Source organism: Physcomitrium patens, chromosome 20, assembly GCF_059467195.1.
Source record: "Physcomitrium patens ecotype Gransden chromosome 20, ASM5946719v1, whole genome shotgun sequence".
Lineage (NCBI taxonomy): Eukaryota > Viridiplantae > Streptophyta > Bryopsida > Funariales > Funariaceae > Physcomitrium > Physcomitrium patens.
Genome location: NC_143429.1, coordinates 5523459 through 5541718, shown reverse-complemented (window position 1 = coordinate 5541718; position 18260 = coordinate 5523459). Strand labels below are relative to the sequence as shown.

At 35.7% G+C, this 18260-nt stretch overlaps 3 protein-coding genes across 4 annotated transcripts; 2 read left to right on the top strand and 1 right to left on the bottom strand.

Annotated features, from left to right (window-relative positions):
• Positions 1-2263: 2263 nt before the first annotated feature.
• Positions 2264-6798, top strand: LOC112273168 (uncharacterized). Of its 2 annotated transcripts, none has more exons than XM_073529278.2 (10): positions 2264-2930; positions 3138-3251; positions 3493-3555; positions 4143-4251; positions 4523-4689; positions 4895-5071; positions 5210-5374; positions 5619-5765; positions 6017-6181; positions 6401-6798. In XM_073529278.2, exons 1-10 carry the CDS (start codon positions 2811-2813, stop codon positions 6515-6517), a joined length of 1344 nt encoding a protein of 447 aa, XP_073385379.1. In that variant the 5' UTR covers positions 2264-2810; the 3' UTR covers positions 6518-6798. The 2 variants fall into 2 exon arrangements, with proteins under 2 accessions (XP_073385379.1, XP_024357412.1); XM_024501644.3 differs by having other exon boundaries at positions 2270-2930; positions 4143-4223; positions 4513-4689.
• Positions 6799-9245: 2447 nt separating this feature from the next.
• Positions 9246-13054, top strand: LOC112273624 (uncharacterized). The gene is made up of 5 exons (XM_024502594.3): positions 9246-11642; positions 11802-11878; positions 11993-12038; positions 12194-12430; positions 12683-13054. Exons 1-5 carry the CDS (start codon positions 10592-10594, stop codon positions 12712-12714), a joined length of 1443 nt encoding a protein of 480 aa, XP_024358362.1. The 5' UTR covers positions 9246-10591; the 3' UTR covers positions 12715-13054.
• Positions 13055-14344: 1290 nt separating this feature from the next.
• On the bottom strand, positions 14345-17336 carry LOC112273623 (threonine synthase, chloroplastic). The gene is made up of 2 exons (XM_024502593.3): positions 16385-17336; positions 14345-15523 (listed from the first exon to the last, which is right to left on the bottom strand). The coding sequence occupies exons 1-2, from the start codon at positions 17084-17086 to the stop codon at positions 14501-14503; spliced, it is 1725 nt and encodes a 574-aa protein (XP_024358361.1). The 5' UTR covers positions 17087-17336; the 3' UTR covers positions 14345-14500.
• Between the last annotated feature and the right edge of the window lie 924 nt (positions 17337-18260).

Below are 18260 nucleotides of genomic sequence, written 5' to 3'. Positions count from 1 at the left end.
TATTTTATAAATGTATTTTTACAAATTATATTAATAATTTATTTGGATTTTTTATTACAAAGAACTGTGGGTGGGTGTGAGTACATGTATATATTTCATATATTTCATATATTTCATATATTTGTTTGCATATATTTTATTTATAAAAATATATTTTATCAATCATAAATGAATGATACTTCCATGTTAATCTGTACAAAATATTACAGAAAGAGTAATATTGATTATTAACTTCACGATGGTTTCTATTTATTTATTTTTTCTTCTTTGTTAATGAGTCATATTAAAATCTAATTTTGGTTAGAGGTATAATCAATATATTTACAAGTAAAGAAGTTAGTATAAATAATAAACAATAAAAATATATAGTTATGTCTTGCATCTTATCTATAAAAATATCCAGAATATGCTCAAGACAAGCACAACCACGAAGTGACACTTACAACTTGCAGTTGCTAAGAAAAGGAAACATGTGTAAGAACAGTTAGAATACCCAAAATTCTACAACTCCAAATAAAGCCAAAAGTGCAAATAAAATTACCACAGACATGGTGGTTTCATAAGGAATATCTATACGTCACAAAAAAGAGAAAGAAAAGAAATGATTGATGTTTTCAACCCGAAACCCTAAGAATAAGACTGTGTCTCGGTGGACAGATTACTCCCACATTGGTTTGATTTGCACATGCTACCGACACTTGCTCCTTGTATTTCGAAGTGTCTTTCTAAGTTTAGTTTGGAGGGATCCCTTCTAAAATTAGTTGGATGTCCTTCTAAATAAATTAGACGAGCCTCTCTCTTAAGATTGGCAATACCCATCTATCTACTTCTACTTCTACTTTCTCTCTTTTTTTTCTTTTATTTTTTTGTTTTGGGACTTGTCAAGAAGGTTTAACATTTCCTTGTGGTGAGGCTTAGTATCCTACTTTGTAACGTTGGTGAAGGGGAAAATGAAATGACATGTTGTTTGTGTCGTGTATAAAGGTTGTTTGAAAACAAGGAATTTGTTATATTTATTGTGATGTTTGTTTGAAAATAATGAGCATTGTTGTTTGAAATCTATTGGTAGAATAGAAGTAATGCATGTGTGATTAACATTAGCAAAAATGACACCCTATAGAGTATGCATACGACATTTTGATTATTTTTTCTTGAACCTTAGAAATTTATCAAGATACCTATCTTGGTATTAAAAAAACGGTGGTATTTTTTTCATATCTACACACTTTTACCATATTTTTAAGCCTTTAATTTTGTAAAAAAAATATTATGAATATCTTGCAAAATAAATTTAATGTAAACTCTAATCAATTAACATAAAAAAAAATTGCATGAATTTGTTAAAATACTACAAAATTACTCAAAATAGTTGTTTAGTTTCCAAAATAATATGGCTTCCACTACAAGCACATCCCAAATTGCTATATGTACACCCATAATGTCTATATACATACACTCCACCTTGTCTTGCATGGGTCTTGGACCTCTTCACCCTCTTCACCCTCTTCCTTGTTTTGGTGCACAAATCATGTTAAATGCCTTGGATTTGTGCGTAGACATTACGGGTGTGTGTACAATAATAATCAAATAATACTCATGTAATGTATGTTCTTTAATTTAAAAATTAGTGAATTTTATTGTAATTTAAATTAAGATGTAATTTTATTCTATAAAATATGATTAATAAATATATTGATTCACCTAACTGTAGTTCTTCAAATTGCCATCATTGCAATTTCAGTTTGTGTAAAGTATTTGTTGTGATTTACAACACTTGTCTAATGATTTGTAGCTTTGAGTATTTTTGGAGTTTCTGTAAAATTATTTGAAGAAAACATTTATGTTCCAACATATTTTTCAAAAACAAGTCATATCTACATATATTGGTCTTTTAATAATAGTTATGTACTATGATTGTTTTTGAATAAAAACCTTAAGCAAAAATTACTATGTTCACATAGAATGTAGTTATTTTATTTTATATTTATGCAACATATCCAACAAAATTTTCTAAAGATGTTTTCTTTTCTTTTGTTTGTTGATTTCTTTTTTCCTCAAATATAAATTATAGTACTCAAAACAAGATTTTACAAAACCAGAGTAATGATTAAACAACTGTGATTTTTTTCTTTTTTCTCTTTTTCTTTTCTTGCAGTACCCACAGTACTCTTATTCAAATAAACAAAGAAATAAATAAGTGTAAATGGGAATTCAATCTCAAAGAATCAATTTTGAAACAATGGTAGTAAAATGTATTAATAAATAACTTTTCATGTAAGCAGAAAAAAAAAGTTATATTTTTTAACTTTTTTTATATTTCTTTTCTGAAAAAAGACTCTGTATTCTTAACCTAACAAAGGAATTTTAACTGTGTTTATCAAATGATTAGTTTATTTTTTTTATTTTTTTTCAAACTATACTTATTGTAAAAGATCATCTATCATTATTGGAATATTCTGTTCAACAATCGGTTTATTCCCCCTAAAACAAAAGTTTTTTTTGTAAAAATAACATCATATATGTAATTTATGAGCAGAGTCCAAAAATGTTGATTAAGTTAGGTCTTTTCTTTATTTACAAACACTGCAAGATATAGTACCTTTTATTTGTGTGTGTTGTGTGTGTTTGAGAGAGCCTTCAAAAGTTAGAATTACCTACACAAGTGAATAAATTATGGAATGTAATTGTTAATATATATATATATATATTTTAGAAGTAATATAAAAAAATTACTCCTATAATGCCAGTGCTTGGCACTAAAACAATTTATAATATAATTGAGGCTTAAAGTTATACAACATTGAAGAATTATGGCACATACAATCAAACATCATTCCTGCTGCAATGCCACTGAAATACCTGAAAGTGAATATTTACGACTTGCTCAAAAAGACCTTCATGACAATCCCTTAGCTGCTTTTAGAGCAGAGGTATGGATTTTTAAAAAATATATATACAAATGATACTCACCCAATTTATATAATTTTAATTAAAAAACCCTATTATACAAACAAATATACTCTCCTATTAACAGAATCCAAGAATTTTACATATATATATATATGCATAGTTTTTGGATTTTGTTGCTACAAGAATGCATCAAAAATGGTTTTTGCAAAATGTTTTTGACATTATAGCAACAAAGATTGAGAAAAATATCAGCAGAGAGAGCTTCAAAATGGCCAAATACACTTGCCAATCTACGATTATTGAGAGAAAAAGCAAGACAAGACAGACTGAAGAAAGAAGAAGTAATCCAATAATGTAATGTTATGCAATTCTTTAAGAGAAAAAACTAAATAAAAAGAACAGAAAGTACTTATTATAAAAAAAACATATCTCACAATTATTACACGGTTTGAAATTCAATACAGAGTCTTTGTCATGCGCTTACAATACACAGACCCTGTGCTTGTTGCACATCTATATATATATATATATATATATAATCCTAAGTTTATCAAAATATTCACATGAATTGAAATAATGTAGGACGATCTGATAAGGATAGATCAGGAAAATGTGGCTATTCGACATAAAGAGCGACTTGAAAAGGTAAACCTTGATTAAATTTAATCAACACGACAAATGTTTCTTTCTTGAAGCATTTTGATTAATTTTGTGTGATTAGCAAAGATTGCATAAATGTAATAATAAGCTAAAGATAACTACAATGATTCATGCAAAAGTCAAAACAACGGATAAATATTCGATGTGCATTGATTAGGTATAATGTAAATAAAGACAAACTACACCCTAAATTAAGTCTTTCGATTGAATTTAAAGTTTGGAATTATTCTATATACTCTAATTTAAAGAATATTAATGTGCATTTTGAGCAAAAAACATTATTTCTAAAATCGTAACATAGATAAAACTGGTGTGCATGGAGAAATTCTTGTCCTCGAATCTTATTTAATTAGATTGTGGATGATATTTATGATCTAATATCTATTTTATAAGTTTTTTCAATTTATCTGCAAAATTAATCACTATTCACATTAAAAAGAAAATCTATGATTTAAAAAATGAAATTCTCACAAGTATTGTGTGCTATTCTTTGGAATTATATACGTGGTAAATTTGGATGCAATTACCATGAGTTTTTGATTAATTGAAAGGATAACACTTTTGTTATACAGATTAACAAAGCAAATTTTCTCCTAGAAAGAGTGCATGTGAAATCACTTCAATCAAAGGCTTGGATAAATGATGTTTTGAAAGTAATTTCAATGTTATGCAAATTTATAAGTATGCATATATATGTATATATATATATATATATATATATATATATCCACACACACATCTTTTAAACCATTATCTGTATTTTTAATTATAAAGAATTAATGAATGTCATTAAATGTATTTAAATGTAACTTGTAATATTTTTTTTGTGTATTTTATGTAATAATGGAAGAAAAATTGGAATATTTATAATTTATGTATAAATATACATGCATGTATTCATATTTTAAATTTAGAAAAACATTTATTGGACAAATTAATTAGGAGCGTGCAGAACAATGTAAGATTCAAAAAATATGGAAACAAAAGTGGGCCGATCAAGATGCTTACTACCATAATGAAATGCTAAAAAATTTATCAAAGTATGATAATGAAGAGGAGTTTAAAAATAAGAAAGCTTATGAAGCAACCCAATTGTTATTAAAAGCCCAAAATGAACAGGTTTTCAAATTTCACATTAAAATTCAGGACCTCTTTCAAATGTTTACTTTTTCTTTTTGCATTAATAAAATACTGAAATTTTCCACAAAATACACAATACATTGGTTATGTCATTGCACAATCCAAAGCTACTTAAACTTGACATTTTATTACAATTAATTTTACACAATGTTTTTTTTGTGATTTTGGATGTGATGTGTATTAGCTTGAACAAGTTCACAAGAAGCAAAAAAAGGAGAAAGAAGAAACCATGATAGAAAATGAAAAAATGAAAAAGAAAATTGCAGAAATGAATGCAATTGATGATGCTGAAAAACAAAGGAAAAAAGACATGGCCGTGGCAATGACCAAAGAAATAGTAGCATCTAACAAAAAACTAGGAGTATGGCTTTTTGAAATTGTCTTCATAATAATACTTGATAATACATGCATTGGTATTTTATAACATTTTCATATTTTGAATTTTTTATTAAGAAATAATTTAGGATTTTATGATTAATTTGAACTAGTTCACTTATAGAGTAAAGGAGATAAAGAAAGAGAGATGGATGAAAAGCTTGAAAAAGAAATTGAAACTTATACTAGAAAGAAAAAAATGCAAAGCATGGAGCTAAATAAAATAAAGGACGCCAAATATAAAGCAAAAGCAAACCATGAAAGTGAAATGTTTGATAAACTTGACAAGGTTGAACCACAATTACAATTACAAGTTTATTAGAAGTAATTGTGATAAAGAAGTAGTGATTTTAAAAGTTGGTATTAATTGGGAAATTTTCCAGTACAGTTTTATTGTATTAAAGTAGATGTTAATTACGACATTATTTCGTCTACTGATTGTAAATTACAAAACTTATTTTACTCTTGTAAAATATCAAAATATTCTATACTTTCTTAAATGTCTCTATTTAATTTATATTTTACCCCAATAGATTTATAAAACTCAAACAGCGAAATTCAAAGAAGATGAAGAAAAATATAGGAAAGCTAAAGAAAAGGCGGATGATGAGGCTCTTGCAGCAAAACAATTAAAGTCCAAATTATTATTAGCAGAATGTCATAAATCACGACAAATTCAAGTTAGTATTTTTTCATTATTTGATGAAATTTTCACATTACAACCCATACATAAAGCTTCAATATAATTAGAATTATGATATTAAGATTATAGATAAATAATGGGAGTTTCACTTAGTAATTTAATTTTCATGTGAGCATAGGTGTTTGTATATATATATATATATACCTCAATAACATTTTTAAATCAAAAGAAATGGAACATAAATTTTGATGAATACTTTGTTGACTAAATGGGATCCAATTTATTTAGATTGAGGCGAGAAATAAGTTATTGGAAGAAGAAAGGAAAGATTTACAATTTGAAGATGAACATGTGTTACAACACATACAAAATTGTATTGAAGAAGAAAAAAAGGCAGAACTTGATGTATTGAACATGAACAAAAGAAATGCCGAATTTCTTATGAATCAAATGGTGGGTGTACACTCTCATGAGTAAATTATATTTAAAAGTAATTGAAATAGTCTAAAGTTTTATTCAAATGAAACAAGATGAAACAAATAGCATCTAATTTATAATGTTTTAATTTTAATCACAAAGTTTCATTATTTATTCACATATTATACTTGACATGTTATGGTAAGTAAATAGTTCAGGTGTAATACCTTTTATTTTTTATTTTCATTTTTTTAGAAATATAAACGAGAAGCAAAAAGAATTGCCAAAGAAGCAGCTCTACATGAAGATATTGAAGCATTGATTCAATTGAAGGCTGATGAGGAATACTTACAAAATCTTAAATTTGAGTGATTTTTTAAAACATGGAATTTACTTGGTCATTAGTGTTTATTAAAGAATCATTTATTGATGAGATATATTTTTCTTTTGCATCCATTTGTTTTTACTTCAAATGTTGAATATGAATTTATAGTTTTTTGTCAACATTTTTAATGTCCTTATTAATCAATAATTCTAATTTATAGATAAATAGTTCTAAAATGTTTGACAATAGATTAAATTTGGATCCACTGCAATCTACACGTTTTGTAAGAAAAAATTGGTAATACTACATTACAATTTTTCAGATACAATGTCTTTATACATATCTGTATGGTAATGTTTTAATTATAATTTACCATTAATTTAAATTTCAAATCAATGAGTAAAAAAATTAAATTAAATTAAATTTATAAAATTAAGTTATCCATACTATAAAATAATTTGTAAAATTTATTAAACTCGTTGTAGTTTTTTTTCTATTAAAAAATGTATATAATCTAAAATCATAAATTTTTAATATAAAAATTTGATTTTTATGGTTGAAATTTATTTGAAAAATATATTCATGATATATATTGACTTTTATTTTCTCAAATGTTTTCTCCTAAAAATAATGTTTGTACTTTATAATGTTACAACTATCAATTTACATATATTTAATAAAAGAATATTTAATATATTTGTATGTAGAAGTAATGAAATTAGATTAACAAAAAAATATGTTTTAAAAATAATATAGTATTGATACAATTGTTGCTATATACAAAAAATCTATTAAATCTCAAACTAAGTTTCAAGTAAATAAGAAACATTAGTAAAATTAGAATTTTGATAAATCTTGTTTTCATTTATAAAGGTGTTTTTGTGCTACCATCCTTCATTTTCAAATAAAAGTAAAAACATCTTCCATCTTTGTCCAACAATCTTATTCAATAAGATCCCATGTTCTCACAAAACAATGCCGCTAGAAGTCCTATCTCTATCTTTAAATGACCTTCAAAGAAGCTCTAATGGAGGTAGAAGACTTTGCCAAAGTTGGAGAATGTATGAAGAATGAAAATTGCCCATTTGGAGATTTAAAATGATTGATTTTATTTACATCTAGAGCAATGAAAACTTACAATGAAAGAACAATAACTAAGGAATACAACTAGGACAAGAATGATCTATCTCTATTATGTGATTGTTTAGAGATATTGGGAAATATATCATGGTTAGGATCATAAAATTGTGAATGCTTGCCACATCTACAATCTAGTTGAAAATAATGCAATCTATCTTGTGGCAAGAAGAATTATTGCAATCTAAAAGCAAATGACAACTTCATTGTTGAAAGTGAGTGTTGTCTTCAATATCATTGCAAAAATCTTCCATCTTATCAATTGCCCAATGTTATATAAAGATGTTTACAATCAAAGAGAGGTGAGGCTTCCAACGGCATTGTGTTGTTAGAATGAGGAATTATGTTAAATACTGTTTTTCAATGAAGATGCAAGATTGTTTTATGCTTATTAAAAATGAAGGGTGATGTCTTGCTAATGTAGTGATAACCTAAAGGTGATGTCCGTCCAATAGTTCTTTTATAAATCAAAACTTAGTACCTACTTTAATAATGTTTCTTTAAGTAAGATTCTTAACCTTGTTATTAGTATTTATGTACATATATACACATAAGTAAATATATTTTTTAGGAATGCAAATGCATGTTACTAAAAGTTTTTGTAACAAAGTTTGCATACTAGTTCTTGCTTGTAAAACACAAATCAATGATAATAAATTATATTTGATTATTTTAATATATATATATATATATATATATATTTTTAATGAAAATGTTAATAAATGGATATCATGTTTGAAGTTTTAAGAATTGAATGAAATTTTGCTGCAGAGATGAGCATATATATATATATATATATACATATATATATGTACACACACATACATACAAATGTATTAATAATGCAAGTAGAATAGTTATTGAAATGACCATTCATAATGCAGAAACAAAAAAATAAAAAAATTTGGCTCAGATTTCTTGAAAAAATATACTGATCAAGTAGGATTAGTCTAAAAACTTTATACCAATTAGGTTTTCTACTTGGGGAATGGTTTTTCAAACTATAAATAAAAAAAAATATTTATATATATATATATATTTTTTCCCAACAGGGAAACAAAATAGAATTGATTTGAATACACGTTTTTAAAATCTGATTCGAAAAGCATTCATTACACAATGCTAACAAGACAAGACAAATAATAATCTAAATGTTGTCATATATTACTCGTGAATGGGTTTGCAGATTATTCCTTTATAATCATGGCGATTAATTTTTGTCAGATACAAAATACTATAACTAATTAATTAATAAAAAGTTTGTGGAAGTAAATGGTAGGAATAGTTTTTATAATGTCATATTATTAATCAACAACTTTGTTGGAGCTCCATAAATTATATATATATTCATCCGCCATGGATGAGAAACTTACGGCGAAAATGAATGAACATTCGCAAAACGAACGGCACCCAGAGGAGGCGCAACCAAAGACGAAAGAAGACATTCATCCACATGACGAGGATTGGGTGGGGGGTGATGGGATTGGCCCATGCGAGGCCAGTGGTAGACGGGTGATGATGAGAGGAACACGGAGTTCCCATCCCGTTCCCGCGTTCTCCACCCCTGGTTCCCCACGGAAGAAGGGGCCGCAGGGCTTCTTCTTCTTCATCTTCTTCGGATTCGCTGGCTTTGTCTTTGTTGTGCGTTCTTTGCTGTGTGTGTGGTTTTTGCTGACGCTCCGATTCGCGCTCGTATTTCTACCGTCTTCCGCTTCACAGGCTTGTTTGCCGCCTTCTATTGTCGTCGACGCTGTCTCTGTGCTTTCCGATGCGGTTTCTGCAACTGGAGGAAGTTTTCGGGGTTGAGATCGGTGGAGTGTGGAGGTAGTTTGAAGGGTGGGTGCGAGGAAGGGATTTTGAAAGAGGAGGGATTTTGAAGAAGAAGAAGAGGAAGAGGGAGAGAGAGGAGGAGGAAGCGAGCGTGTAACTCTTCCCTGAGAGGCTTGGATTGGGAATGAGTGTGGAATCCAAGACTGGCACGGATGCACACGAGTTCGCTTTGCACCGGGTTGTTGTCATCCCTCACGTGGTGTTTGCAGCTAGGATGTCGGGAGGGGTCAATGTGCTGTGGAATGTTCCGCTCTTTGAGATTTGAGTGACCCCTTACCTCGTCTGCCAGTGAGGCCGCATGCAAAACATTCCATTCGTGTGGGGACGACGAAGCTCTACTGTTGGTTTCTGCGCTATGCGTCGCTAGGTTTCCAGACGCCACTCTGTGCTCTCTCTCTTCAGGTTACTGGTTTCCCGGAATGTCGCTACACTGCTCATGTCCGTGGTGACCCCGTTGTCATTCTTGGCTTGGCCTCTTTGCTACTGCGCGGGTGGGGCGCTCTAGACGGGATGGAGTAGGGACGGCTCTTCTGCCTAGGACGTCATCTCAAGCTTTCTGGTGGAGATTGTGGGGGGCTTTCTTACAATCTTGAGGGCTATTTGAGATTCTCTCGAGTCTTTGAGCTGCTGAAGGTTTGGGGAAGAACAGCTTAAATACTTTCGTCCAAATTTGTTGCCGTTGGTAGGAATTTCGGTTAGATTTTTTTTCAGACTTCGTCAGGATTTTCAAGCTGGTTGGTTTGGGGACGCTTCAACCTGACTCTCCTAGTCCATGAAGGATTCTTCCCTACTCTCTGCGAGTTGTTCCTGATTTTTTCTCGATTCCCACACTTCTAGCCACTTGTGGCTCGTGATCTCTCCTACAAAGGCTTCATTTTGTGTGAATTAGAATGGAGTGTGGAGGTGCCTGTGGCATTCACGTCTTTATTCGTCATCTGAGGTGCCTTCACTTTCCTCACAGTCTGCGAGTGGTGCGATCTCCTCCATACGGTTGAGGCACATTTTCCCTGGCCACTATCTCAGGCTTTATTTTTGAGGATCTCCTGAAATTACTCGACTTATCCTGACCAAGAATAATTTCCGTCTTCCGTCCCTCCCTAGTTGACCTTTTGCATTGAGACCAGCTGCAGGAGAAGTTCACCTGCCAGCTTACAATGCAAGAGTCTAGCCTAGATAATCCCATGACTGTATCAAGATCCACCACCAACCCCCCTGGCCCTGATTTGGCGCTTCACATCAGCCCACCGAATAGCAGCAGCGACACACGGCCTAGAACCTGTCTACCGCAGAATGTTAACCAAGATTTACCCGAGCATGTCCATGGCTTCGATCTTTGGAGACAGTCTCCGAAACCTATGAGCTCCTGCGCTGACAGTGAGAGCAATGCCTCTAGCCCCAGAATTGAGCGATGTTCTTCCTACTTGGATAATGTGGGAGCATCCACTGTACTGTGTCTGGCGAATCCCCCACCCTCCGATCCACCGTTTCTCAAACGAGCTCCAAAGGGTATGACCCTTGGAAGCATGGAAGAAGTGCAAATGAACATACAGGAAAATCGATATCTGGGTAGTGACCATGCCCATCCTTTCTTGCTGGACATGGACAGCAGGTCAGAGACGAAATACACTGGCACAGATGCAAACAGGACATGCTCACCATCTGAACGGGTGCGTCAGGACTTTCGGAGGATGTTCACGGGCGAGATCCAAGATGATTTCTCCAGGAGGTTGAATGAGAATTATATGGATCACCTTCCTTTACAGCAGAGAGTGTTTCCGCCAGCTCCTTCGCCTTCTGTCATTCACGAGCTTTCATTGGGTAGGCTGAGCGATCCTGTCGTGCCATCGGGCGGTTTGTCCAGACCTGACTGTTTGAAATTGGGGAACTATCATGTAGGTGAAAGGGAGCCTGGCCCAAGGTTCCCGAATTTCTACGGTTATGACGATGATAATTCCCGTCGTGTTGAGAAGGGCGGCCCTGGCCAGCAAGCCTCGACATTGCCTGGGAATCCATCAACTTTCTCTGGTAATATTAGGGAGGGCTACAGTGCTAAACAGGAGGGTATTTATGCGAACCTTGCTTTTCGTTCTCGCTTTCCGCTTAAGTCACCGTGCAAACGCTCGATACGAGCTCCGAGGATGAGGTGGACTACTGCCCTGCATGCATACTTTGTTCAAGCGGTGGAGCTCCTTGGTGGCCATGAAAGTAAGAGCAATAGGGATTCAGTTTGAAACTGATTTAAGTGTGAAAACACTATTCAGCTATCTTGTAATAAATTAAAGTTTTGAATTCTCTGTAATCCCTTTCATTTTGCGGCTCTTCAAGACTCGGATCTTATTGTTACTTATTTTAATATTTACGCAGGAGCAACACCGAAATCTGTTCTGGAGCTGATGAACGTGAAAGACCTTACCCTGGCTCATGTGAAGAGCCACTTACAGGTCTGTGAATTGACTCATCTGTCATTTTCGATGCATTCGTTCCATTGACTCAATACTCAGCTTCGGTGCCCTCTTGGAGTTCTGAGGATGTTCCGTTGTTTTGGGTGAGTGCAGATGTATCGGACTGTGAAAACTTCCGACAAGTCAGGTCGTTCTCCAGGTTGGATTTCAAAATATGCTTTGTGCTGTTGTTAAACTTTGTTAACCTTACACAGTTAAATTGTTTCACATCTAGTAAGGGCTGCCACTTGCGAATTGTTTTGGTCCGACACATATAAACCTTCTCCAATTCTCAGGACTGTTCCGTTTCTGCAGGGCCCGGAGACTTGGTCCACTCACCGTCTCCTGAGGCAAGGTCACCAAGGGAATCTCGGCTTATGAGCGACAGCATCTCCAAAACGAGTAAAAGCATGTACATGTCGAATTCTGGTGTACACAACCTGGAACTGGGCAACTACCATAATTTGGGCGACGGTCAAGATGCGACTGTGGCAATGCAGAAGAAAGTCTGGCTCCCAGAAGCTCCTTCAAAATACAGCCCAACTCAAAGAGGTAATCTTCTTGGGCTCCAATAATCTGACAACGGAAACTTTTAAACTATCTGAGCTAGTGATTGCTGTTGGTACTAATGTGTTCTTTGTCACATACACTACAACGCTTGTGTTATACTTCGGTTCATACCCCTTAGCAGTACACAATTGATGCGCATCGTATATTTTTTTGGCCTTGAAGCGATAATAAATTTCTATCCATTCTCTGTGGAAGCATTTTGATCCCACTTTCTGTGGATTTGATTTTCAACAGGCTGCTGGAAGTTTGGGACTCTCAGCTGTTGAAGGTGATACTGTTATGGACATTGCGAGTTAAATACTATGTGTCTGAGGTAGCTTTTTCTCGCGCATATCGTACAAAAATAATACTGCGTGCTACTCGATTATGTGATATCGATTGAGAGTGAGGTACTACGTTTCAGTTATACTGCTGTTTATTAGGTATAATTATGCAGGGTTATGTAGCAATTCCTATCCAGTAGTCTGAACATATGTGCTAGATTGTTTAGACTTTCTGTATGGTTTGTATCTACTTAATTTACGTGTACCATGTGCAATGGGGCCCATTGTTGGCAGCCATGCTGCTTCTTGTGCTGCTGAAGTAAAGTAAATGGTTTATAACTTAGTCCCCGGGATTTGTTAAATATTTGTTTACTTTTGTTTGCGGATAGTTATATTCTACAATTCACACTCCAGTCGCCGTGGCCCTTGGTTGTCGTAAGAGACAACTACAGAAACCCAGTTCGTTTTTTTGGTGGTGGCTGTTTGCGGCTCCTGGTTGTTATCGGCACATTCTTTACAGATAAAAATCGGGAAAAACAATGATATTATTAGTGGACGCCCGTAAACCACTGACCAAGACACGTTAATGAGGCGTATACCATCAAATACAATTGGTTCCTGGCAGCTAGGATTGAAGCATACATTCCTTGCAATGTAAATATTACGTGTCAATTCTTCTGCCAAATCCTGCTATTGGGGATTTGTACGCTGTGTGTTGGCGCAGCCCCTGCAAAATGACTATCGTAAACATACGGCAGGATTAGCAACTTCCTTTATGAACACCTCAGCCAAGATGGGCTCGTGTATTAAATCTCACAAGAATATCATTGGCCCAAGTCCCAATTCTCTTCATGCGGGTCTGCCTTCCATTCTATCTCCATGACAAATTCAGGTCTGGAGCATCATTGGGAAGGCTATATAATATTCTAATAAGTGAAGTGCACAAACTACATGGGGGCGGTAAACTTGACAAATGGATAAAAGCAGGTAAAAACACACATTCTCAGCATGCTCTGGCTTGGGGGATGAATTGACAGGAAAGCAATTCCCAGCTCATGGCAAAGCGTGTGGTTAGCCACATCCACTTGAAACTCCTGTAGCTCACCTTTATTTGATTGGATTGTGGAACAAAATCCACACGCAATCCATTGGCTTCTGAAATAGTCTTTCTGACAAGGCCACCTGACTGCACCGTACGGACGGAGTAGCCACGAGCTTGACATTTTTGAAAGAGCCACTTATAGATTGTTGAATTGACAAGCTACTTTACTGGAGTTGACCACTGCACAGATTGGCTGGTGTCACCGCTAATGCGGCCAATTCCACTGGCGGGTTTGAAAGAGCTCCTACCGCGCCTGCGTTCTCGATCCGGATACAAATGAGATTCTCGCCTTTTCGTTGACAAGTGAATTACTTCCGTTAGATCGTAATTCCGATTCCCTCTCTCTACTCGTTGTCGTGAAGTCTGTCAGCAATGATAAATACCCAGAGAGGACAAAAGGAATTATTCCTTCGGATCTGGGTATAAATGGACGCTGCAATCACTGCTCACTGTCTGCCCTGTCAGAAACGTGTAGAAAGCCGAACTCCACGTTCGATGAGCAGAAGTTATTATAAAAAAAATAATCAAGCCTTGAAAAAACATTCGGACCGCTTATTCTGGGTCCAAATTTGGTTTAAGGCAGTATAAAAAGTATATATCGCTTCCGAAAACTGTGCTGTAGAGTTCAAAGCTTAAAAAACCCATACCCTATACAAAGCCACTCGGATATCTAGTGGCGGACTTGCCTCATCTCAGGGCGAGCTTTTGGCGAAGGACGTCCATTATAGAGCCGAAGTCATCAGGCACAGTGACAGGAGGATTGGCAAACTTGCTTGTGATCTCTGGCAGTTCACTTGAATGGTAATCTACTTTAGATTGGGTAAACTTAAGCCCATGAGCGGTGCTGACAACGACTGTTCTATCATTTGCGCCGATGACACCACGTCCCCTCAGTTTTTGCAAAGCGACCAATGCAACTCCTGTATGTGGACAAGTAAACATTCCAGATTTATCTGCTTGTGCACAGACGTCCATAATTTCTTGTTCCGTTGCTTCTTCTACAATACCATCGACCTGAGACAAGGCGTGGATTGCTCTGTCAATGGATACAGGATCTCCAATCTGAATAGCTGATGCGAAAGTTGGAAGTGCTTTGACTGGCTTGAAGGTTTCCCAACCGTCTTTGTATGCCCTATACAGAGGGTTCGCGTTTGCCGCCTGAGCACAAACTAGTTTAGGCATTCTGTCCACCAAGCCCAACTCCTTGCACATGTAAAAACCCTTGTAGAATGCATAAATGTTTCCAAGGTTACCTCCAGGTACAATCACCCAGTCTGGTACCTCCCAATCAAATTGCTGCAATATTTCGATGGCGGCAGTTTTCTGGCCCTCAAGTCGAAGACTGTTGAGAGAGTTTGCGAGGTAGATGGGTAGCTCTGAAGTCACCTCTCTGATGAGCCGCATGCAACCATCAAAATCTGTGTCCATGCTCAGAACCAAGGCCCCATTAGCAATTGGCTGCACCAGTTGAGCTATGGAAATCTTGTTCGCAGGTAGGAAGACAATGGCAGGAATTCCTGCAGCTGCACAGTATGCTGAAAGAGCTGCAGATGTATCCCCTGTTGAGGCGCATCCCACGCCCAGAAGAGGCTTACCCAACTTTCTCAACCTATTTACCTGAGAGACCAACACAGTCATCCCAAGGTCCTTAAATGAACCTGTATGGCTGATACCGCAGTGCTTCACCCACAAATCACTCATGTTCAGTGCCTGCAACACCGCCACAACAGTAAAAGGTGAATGTGGGAAATACCTGAGACAGACAGACAGACAGGTTCCCTATTACAAAAATCACGTTTGCCACATGTACGTTTGAGTAACAATACCTCACTTACAAGAGAACATGAGAAGCAATATTAAAAATGTGTGACCCTATGGCTGCTACACGTGATGATTCCTGTAGTACTTCTTGTCCAAAATCGTAGCACTGTAATACGTCGACTACCCCTTAAGTAAACGAAAAGAAAAGAAAAGGAATTGAAGTGTGTCACAGATAGACATGTGTCTAGAGGAGCCAACTAACTACCTTCTGTCACTGTTAGGAGGTTTAAAAACTACAACTATGATGAGGGGGACATGTCAAAAAGCATGAATTCCCCGTTGCCCAAAATAGTATCTGCGCTCAACCCTTTCAATCTTGTGTAACCCAAATTCAAGTGATCCATGCTAAAAATTGTTGCTCAGGATTACAAACACTGGCATAGACTCGCGAGCCAAACTGACAACCTACCCTCATAATCTCTTCAGATCCGGAACACCTAGACGTTCATAGTTAGTTCAATGTAATTTTGAATAAGAACGAACCACAGCTACAAACGTAGAGGTAAATCTCAATGTGTCACCATTTCTCTGACATTCAACACCACAAAATAGGTTTCGCAGAAAGACTAACTGAACATTCTTAAGCAGGATCCTGGAATGAATGAGATCATCAAAACCATCCGAGACTTGTTGAATCTGATTTGTCCTGATTTTTTTTTTTTTTTTTTTTTTTTTTTTGGTATTCCAACGAGCACTTCAAGTGAAAAATTTTAGACGTTAATAGAAATTCAGAAATGTAATAACACGCACCTCTTTACCGAAACGCTCAGCCCAGAACAAGTTGGAATTTCCTTCAAACACACTGACGATGTCATCATCATCAATCTCCGGCAACACCCACTCCTTTTTGCTCCACACTCCGGAGCCATACGGCCACGTCGTCTTCCCCACTCTCGAATCGAACAATTTCTTCCAATAATTCCCATCTCCAGCCCTCCTCAAAGCCTCAATATCATGCTGAACATCCAACAACGCCCCGGTCTTACTCCTGTAAATCACCTCATCTAATGAATATTCCTCGTCAGTCTCCTGCCCAGGACAAAATGGCACGTACTTGGCAGAAAATGTGGTCGGAGAGCAGCCAGCCCCCTGTCGACGAGCCTCGTCCCTGATATTCTCATTTCTACTCTTCATAGATGAACTGGGTCCGTTACTCTCCGAAATCGGTTTCGAAGAATCGGGGGCGACCTCCTCCAAGGACACCGCCTGCGCTCCTGGTACATTCTTAGCTACTTCTTGCGACGATGGTAACGCATCGGCTCTCACCAATCCCGCGCCCCTCCTCCCGGCGTTCACTTTCGTCAGCGGCTGCACCATCCGTGTGCCCTTCCTATGCGTCCCTACCATCACAAACGACTGCGAAGAAAGCCCATCGCACACGACGAATCTGGACTTCGTAACGCCTAACCCCAAACTCGCCGAACTCGACGTGACCGCCACTGCTCTCACCATTGTTGCTGAAATTTCGCACAAATTCTCGCAATTTCGCGCAAATTCGTGAAACCAATGTCGCCTTCCAGTCAGGTAGACAACCCACGAAGTTTTTTAAGGGTTGGGGGGGCAGAAATCACCGAAATGAGCCTTGAATCCGGCGTAGAGAAGCCTCTTCCAAGCTTGAGAATGAGGACGTGCATTGTCAGGGTTGCCAGTGTAGACAGGGGCCTGGGCTGGGCAAGGAAGGGCGGTTTGCCCCGGCACGTACTTGGCCCTAAAACCCTCAACCCAACCTTGACGTCGAAGAACGGCCCCTGTATTCGTCCATTTTTAGACGAATTAACATTCTTCATCATTATTCGTTCGCCAGTTGGCGCGATCTGGAGGCTCGTCACCGTTTTGGATGCGGCTTTTCGTAGCAGTGTCATCCTGACCGTTCCCTCTGGATCCACGTGTGACCACGTAGTGTGCCTTTTGCTGGCATTGACCTCTCCAAACGTGCCCTCGTGGCTTGCTTTTGCTTTAAAAGTTCTGCGAATTTGTTTGAAGTTCATTTCTTTACAAGTTTAGGGCAGCTTCATTGTTACGGCTTGTAACACTAGAAGGATTTTGGTACTTAAATTTGTTCACTATAGAATGCTTCACTATTGCATATAAGACAAAGAGACAAAGAAGTCTTCTAATTGGCCAAATACAAGAACATAGGAATATAGATGAATACAAGAATGGATAGATGGTAGTGTCCAACAATACAAGTTTCCGCATGTATAACATAAACAAATAGGTTATCATCCTTACCTTCATTTAGTTTCTTATTTTTTAAATTTATATAATTTTTTATCTATTAAAAAAATAATAATCTCTAAAAAGATTCAAAATTTATCACTATTAAAATATAAAAAATAATAATGACAACAATCATAATATTATTTATTTTATTGAAATTTGATTATATGATCTATTAAATAAGACAATTCAAAATATTTACATATTCCTTCTATACACATATATTTATTGATAAAGTAAAAATTAAAAAAAATATTAAATTGATACACTTAACATTTGAATTCATATAACTATTTCTATTTTACTTCCATATTGTTGTCAAGGACAAAAACTAGAAGAAGATGCATAAACTCGTCGAATTTGTGTGAAAAAGAAAGTGACAAAATAGAAGAAAGTATGTATATTC

Coding starts and splice junctions, on each gene's coding strand:
- LOC112273168 (XM_073529278.2), top strand. CDS start 2,811: ATGGCACATACAATCAAACATCATTCCTGCTGCAATGCCACTGAAATA. Junction 3,252..3,492: donor ACAGACTGAAGAAAGAAGAA/GTAATCCAATAA, acceptor GAAATAATGTAG/GACGATCTGATAAGGATAGA. Junction 3,556..4,142: donor ATAAAGAGCGACTTGAAAAG/GTAAACCTTGAT, acceptor TTTGTTATACAG/ATTAACAAAGCAAATTTTCT.
- LOC112273624 (XM_024502594.3), top strand. CDS start 10,592: ATGCAAGAGTCTAGCCTAGATAATCCCATGACTGTATCAAGATCCACC. Junction 11,879..11,992: donor ATGTGAAGAGCCACTTACAG/GTCTGTGAATTG, acceptor GGGTGAGTGCAG/ATGTATCGGACTGTGAAAAC. Junction 12,039..12,193: donor CAAGTCAGGTCGTTCTCCAG/GTTGGATTTCAA, acceptor CCGTTTCTGCAG/GGCCCGGAGACTTGGTCCAC.
- LOC112273623 (XM_024502593.3), bottom strand. CDS start 17,086: ATGGTGAGAGCAGTGGCGGTCACGTCGAGTTCGGCGAGTTTGGGGTTA. Junction 15,524..16,384: donor CTGAGCGTTTCGGTAAAGAG/GTGCGTGTTATT, acceptor GCGGTGTTGCAG/GCACTGAACATGAGTGATTT.